This window comes from Phaseolus vulgaris, chromosome 10 (genome assembly GCF_000499845.2).
Source record: "Phaseolus vulgaris cultivar G19833 chromosome 10, P. vulgaris v2.0, whole genome shotgun sequence".
Taxonomy (NCBI): Eukaryota; Viridiplantae; Streptophyta; class Magnoliopsida; order Fabales; family Fabaceae; genus Phaseolus; species Phaseolus vulgaris.
Genome location: NC_023750.2, coordinates 15,450,072 through 15,456,809, shown reverse-complemented (window position 1 = coordinate 15,456,809; position 6,738 = coordinate 15,450,072). Strand labels below are relative to the sequence as shown.

Below are 6,738 nucleotides of genomic sequence, written 5' to 3'. Positions count from 1 at the left end.
TTGTTTAAAGTCATCACATGATACGACGACCTATGTCGGTAATCTTACCTGAGTAGGCGCCTTGTGTGTAAAATGATTATCTGCGGGTAAGTGCAAAGTTGAATCAACTGAACAAGAACATGGTAAGTTGGGCTAACTCGGGGTATAAACAATCACTCAGGTCTAGGCACTCTGTGAGACGAGTAGATGTTGCGTAGTTGAATCATCCGAGTAAGCACATGATAAGTCAGGCTAACTTGGTGCATAAGCAAGCACTCGAGTCTAGACGCTCTATTAGATGAGTAAATGCAACATAGTTGAATTACCTAATTAGGCACATGGTAAGTCAGGTTAGCTCGGTGAGCAAGTGATCACTCGATTCTAGGCGCACTGTGAGATGCAAATGATGTATGATTTTTTAGCTAGTTGTTACGAAGATACATATTATGATAAACTCAGACCACTATGGGTCCAATATGAGACAAGGTGGATGCTTGAACAAATACAGTGTGAAGTCATGATCAAGGCACTAGACGTCCTTGATTGGTTGATGTTATAAGGTGCGATTCGTTAAAGGATTAGAACCTCTTGACTTTATGCTTGTTTAAGATAAATGTTCAATTGCTTTTGATGATTGTGTTTCACGTTTATTTAAGATAAATGGTCAGTTGCTTTAGACATTGTGTTCGAGTTTGTTACTTTCACTACTTTAGGGTTGTGCAATAAAAGGCAAAGGTAAATTGTTCACTAGCAAAGCACAGTTAAATAAATGGTACATGGATAAGAGACTTGGTCACTGCTTCCTAAGCTGTTCCACGACGATCTCGAATCCTACCAGAAAGGCTTGGGAAGCTTCCGCTTTGTAGACCGCGATTTCGCTGACAAGGAACTTTTCTTTTTGGGTCAATTCTTGCTGCAGCTTTTCGCGGTGGCTTTGCTCTTCCGTTAGGCGAGTTGTTTGCTCTGTGGATTCTTTAGTTTTCTCTGCCAAGAGTTGTTCGATACGCTGATAGAGGGTTTGGAGGTGTTGAAGTTCCTGTTGCAAGTCAGCCACCTTTTGGTGGAGTTCTTGATTTTCTTGAATCTTCAACTCCGTTGCAGCCTCTTGACTTTGTATTTTCTTGGCAGCCAAACAGTTTGTGGCCAGAGCTTATCCAAACTACCTCATGGCCTCTTGAAGTAGGTGGTGTCCATCATGGACTATCAGCCTCCCTTCATCCTCAAGCAATATCACGGCACTCTCAAGATAAGAGGCAATGTCCAAGTTGGGGTCCCATAACCCTTTCCTCCTAGAACTCTCCACGCCCCTTTCAAAGTTGGACATGATGATTGGGGAAGAGGATGGATCTCTGGGTGGAGACGCATGGTGGGAGACAGCCCGACCACGCGAAGGGGAGTTCTCGGCAGGAATGACAGGGGCTTTTCTTTTTCTGGGAAGACCAACCCCGAGCAAGTATCTTCTTGCGCATGAGATTTTAATGGCATCTGATTGGCCACCTTAGCTTTCCTTGCCATCTCTTCCAGTTCTTCCTTGTTGAATCTGGCTAGCATCCTTTCTGCAGTAAACGAAAGTGTACCAACCAGTCCTCGATCATCTACGCCAGAGAAAGACCTCAGACATCGGCACCAGAGAAAGACATCAGACATCGGACATCAATGTCTGATAGTAATGGTGGGACACGTAAGGTGGGTCCCAGAAATTGGTGCCTTCATCTGTAGTTTTTCTTTGGTGGAATTGGCGGAAGCATCCATGGAAGAAGACGAGCAAGGATCTCATGAAGAGTGGTGGACTCCTTGAAGGTGCATGCTAGGTGTGGAGAGTGAGTTGTGAGGCCATCTCACTTGGAAAAGATGAAGAATGGAGATTAAAATGTTTATCCTAGAGAGGTAGGAGACAAGGAGCAAAATTGACACAATTTTGGCAGCAATTTGCTATAGAATAATCTTGTCATTTCATGACCCAAACATCTCCTTTTATAGCAATGGAGGGTTGGAATTTTAAGAGTCAAATACAAATGAAATGAAAGCTAAACTCAAATGAAAAGAATTTGAAATTGGCGCCTAAATGGAAGTGAGCTCATGGAACACATGAAGCATATTTAACACATGTTAAATATGGAACATGTAGGAAGCATGAACTCTCTCCATGGCTTAGCCATAACCGGCCTTGCTAAATTTAGAGGTTTGTAGAAACCCTAAATTTACATAGGTTGGTGTTTTAGGTGCCAAAATTAATTCTAAGAAAATTACAAATAAAGTTCCTATGCTAATTTTGACAATAAAATAAAGTCTACTCTACACTAGAGTTTATGACATTTTGAACATGTATAAGAAGGTTTCTTTGCCATCAGTAGCAACATTCCAGTCTTCTTGGATCCTCTTGGCCATAACTCTAGTGGTTGGCCCAATCTACTCCTTGGTGGGCTTGTGCTTGGGTCTCTTCCATCATATAAGAGAAGAACTAAGTCACGAGAGAATCATGCATGGGGTGTGTATGGTACATTCGGGTACAACACAAGAAAGTGTTCTTTGGAGGCGCTAAGGCCCGCTAGAGTTAGGGTTTCCAGGGAAAGACTGCATGCATGGCACGTGAATACTTAGGGCACCATAGAACAGATGATGCCACAAGCGTTGGTACATGAATAGGTACCTTGGCGGCTACGCTGTTAAGTCTTTGCACTCCAGAAAAGGGAAGTCCTATGCGCCAGATTACGCTAAGATTGTGTGATAGCGGCACAAGGACATTCTCCCAGGAACCCTAGATATGTGTAACAGAACAGAAGTGACCCTAGTCACAACCTATATAAAGAGTGGTAAGAACCCTAGCAATGTACACCGTTTCTAAGACTGAAACTACTTTATTCACTTACTGTTTCTTTTCCCCAATACTGACTTGAGCGTCAGAGTGCAACCGACCGCCAAGGCGCCCCTTTGTCTTTGCAGGTGAGAAGTCTTCAACCCAAGGAAGTTCGATTCTCAGGTGTAGACAGGCGGGCCAGAGACTGCCGCTCGAGTATACCTGTGTTGCTCTTTAGGGCATTGGGGATGAACTCGAGCAGCAGTCTCTAGCCCGCCTGTCTCCACCTGAGAATCGAACTTCCTTGGGTTGAAGACTTCTCACCTGCAAAGACAAAGGGACGCCTTGGCGGCCGTTTGCACTCCGACGCTCAAGTCAGTACTGGGGTAAAGAAACAGTAAGTGAATAAAGTAGTTTCAGTCTTAGAAACAGTGTACCTTGCTAGGGTTCTTACCACTCTTTATTGTTAGAATGTATGACTTTAAACTAGAGGGGGGTGAATGGTTTAAAGGGGTTTTTCACAAACTTTTTAAGATAGAATGAAATTCTTTGCAAGAAACCAGATTTAGGAATTTAGTTTGCCAAGAACAAAGCTCAAAACAGTGAAGCACTAGAAAAACAATCGATTGTTTCGCAAAAACAATCGATTGTTTCGCAGAAACAATCGGTTGTTTATACCTGTAAATAAAACAACAACTGATCTTTGAGAAGCTTTCTCACATTATCAAGCTTTTGACTTTTTAGCCAATCAAAGGAGACAACTTTTGGGTTGTTCATCACCTTTGTGCTTGTCTCAAAACGATATCTCTCAATGAGCTCATTATCCCCTAAAAACCAGCCCTCAAGTCTCCCTCCAGACCTCACAACTGTTGTTTTGATCCTCTTTGATGTAGGAGGAGTGGACTCCATGATATAAAAAAAAAAACAGGAAAAGGGTCACACACAAAGAGAGCAAGAGATGTTGCAAGAGATGGCTCAATTGATTGATTTTGTGAAAGAGAACTGTTGCACCAGATTTTATAGAAATACTGAACCCTACTATAATCAATTGATATGAGTGGGTTTCAGTCTTCAAGAAGAAAAGACTGGACCAAGACCTGCACAGAAAACGTCAGAAAAAGCAGAAAACCACATGGTCATCACATGTGATCTTTGACTAGTCATAAAGGCTCTTGAATTTTCAAGATTATGGAATATATCCCTTTATGACATGTTGTAACTTCCTCAAGAACACAATCAGTCTTTCAACAAAGCTTTATTGACTCAGGATCCTTTCATAATTGAGATCTGCAACAGACAGAATGCATCAAGAAATTAAATTAATTCTTTCACAGTGTTGTTAGAGAGGAAACAATCGGTTATTTTTCTGCAGCATATAGACAGATTGAGATTCTCAACTATTGACTGAGAAGGGTTCAAAAACAGATGTAAGTACTCAAAGAAAAGAGAATTTAAACATGAAATATTAATTAAAAATCTAAGGCAGAGATAAGGAAGGTTTTATCCTTTTATGAAGTTCCTCCAATGAGACATTTGTTAGTGATCAAGAGGTTTCTTTTGACTTTTGAAAAGACTTGGACTGGTACACAACATTGATTCAATTCCAGTTATAATCTTTTCCTTCCTAGAACCTGATCAGATGACTCAGAGCCCCATGTTCTTCTAGATTCTCTGCATAAAAAAGAATTCAAGCAACAAGGTTTGGTCCCCTTACAAATGTGGGTCCATTTGATATATATTTATCATTTGGAACCTCACAACCTTTGGGAATCCATTTCATAAACCCTCTGGAAGCAGAATATTTTCTTATTTTGCAGAATCTGACAGAATGGCCTCTTTTCATGCAATAAAAGCATGTAACAACCGGTTGTTTCGACTTAACAATCGGTTGTTTTACTGGCAGTTTTGAAAATTTCTTTGAAAAATTATCTTGCTTGTTCTGTGGATTAAAACCTAATCCAACTCTTCCAAAAACACAATTTTGAGATGCCAAGACATTCTCAAAGTTGGATTTTCCTTTTGAAAGCTTATCCACAGTACTAACAAGATAATGTACTTTCTTTTCAAGATTTTCACAAACAAGAGAATCACACATATGAGAAGAGTTTTTGCAATGATTTTCCAGTTTTTCTAAATCAATTTTTGATTTTTCCAACTCTTCTTCAAGTGTCTTAACCCTCTTTTCTAGCCAGTTGTTAAGCCTTTTCAAACAGTTGTTTGAGAGAACCAATAGGTTAGCTTCTTCATGAGTTTCTTGAAAAGCTTCAAGCAATTTACTATAATTTTCAGCACTTAGGGAAGCACATGAACTTACATCGCTTGAGCTACATGACTCATCATCTCCTTTTGCAATCAAGCATATGTTTGCTTTTTCATCTCCACTTGATGAGAAGACTTCATTCTCATCCCAAGCTATATATGCTCTTCTTGACTTTCCCTTTTTCTCCTTGTGGCTTGATTTCTTTTCATTGCTTTCTTTGTTTGGGCAATCTACTTTAATGTGCCCTTGTTCACCACAACCAAAGCAAGTATAGTTGTTAGAATTGAAATCACTAGTTTTCTTGTTGCCATACCTTTCTTTGTTGGATTCTTTGTTGCGATTTCTCCTAAAAAATCTACTAAACTTCTTGGACAACAAACTAAGGTTTTCTTCTTCACTTTCATCACTTGATTCTTGCTTTCTTTTGTGCTTGGCAGCTTTCAAGGCAAAGCTTCTCACATGCTTGTCTTCATTCTCTTGAACATTAGTCTATTCATTTCTAACTCATGTTCTCTAAGCTTACCAAATAATGAATTCGTTGTCAAGGATGTCAAATCTTTTGACTCTGAAATTGCTGTCACCTTAGGTTGCCATGATCTATCAAGACACTTGAGGATCTTGATATTTAGCTTTTCTTTATCAAAGGTTTTCCCAAGGCTCATAAGGTGGTTGATGATATGGGTGAACCCTTTTTGTACTTCAGCGATTGAGTCACCTTTAAGCATTCTAAACATTTCATATTCCTGAATTAGAGCATGCTTTCTAGCTCTCTTCACATCATTGGTTCCTTCATGAGTCACCTCCAAAGTGTCCCACATCTACTTGGTCGATGAGCATTGAGAAATCCTAGAAAATCCATCTGAATTCAAGGCAAATGTTATGATGTTCTTAGCAATACAATCAAATTTGGCCTTCTTGTTTTCAAAATCAGTCCATTGAGACCAAGATTTTTCAATGGAAGATCCATCTTTTTCAAATTTTGGAATAAAAGGACCATTTTCAATTGCATCCCAAATTCCCTTGTCAAGAGATTCAACAAAGATTTTCATTCTAACTTTCCAGAATTGGTAATTCAAACCACAGAAAAGGGGTGGTCTATTGATTGAAGCACCCTCTCCAAAAGGTAGTTTTTCAGCCATTGAAAAAAGGTTTTGGGATCAAACTTGAGTATTTTTCAAGTACCAAGCTCTGATACCAATTGTTAGCATGTATGGCTTTAAACTAGAGTGGGGTGAATGGTTTAAAGGGGTTTCCGCAAACTTTTTAAGATAGAAAGAAATTCTTCGCAAGAAACCAGATTTAGGAATTCAGTTTGCCAAGAACAAAGCTCAAAACAGTGAAGAACTAGAAAAACAATCGGTTGTTTCGCAACAATCGGTTGTTTATACCAATAAATAAAACAACAACTGAAATTAAAGAGTTTAAGGAAGAGAGAAATGCACAAACAGTTTATACTGGTTCACTCTTAACCCAAGAGCTACATCCAGTTTCCCAGAAACCACTGGGGAATCCACTAGGTAATCAAATCCAGATTACATACACACACCACCAAAGAAGTGACCTTGATCCCCTCAAGAAACACACTTCCTTTAGCTCAACACACACACACACCAAGAATGTTGATCTTGACAACCTCAAGAGCACACAACCCTTCTTGGCTTTACAACACCATAAAGTACACAATTCTTTTGAACGAATTACA

At 39.6% G+C, this 6,738-nt stretch overlaps 1 protein-coding gene across 1 annotated transcript; it reads right to left on the bottom strand.

Moving 5' to 3' along the window:
* Positions 1–4,039: 4,039 nt before the first annotated feature.
* On the bottom strand, positions 4,040–5,854 carry LOC137815379 (uncharacterized). The gene is made up of 3 exons (XM_068618524.1): positions 5,560–5,854; positions 4,833–5,281; positions 4,040–4,063 (listed from the first exon to the last, which is right to left on the bottom strand). Exons 1-3 carry the CDS (start codon positions 5,852–5,854, stop codon positions 4,040–4,042), a joined length of 768 nt encoding a protein of 255 aa, XP_068474625.1.
* Positions 5,855–6,738: the final 884 nt, after the last annotated feature.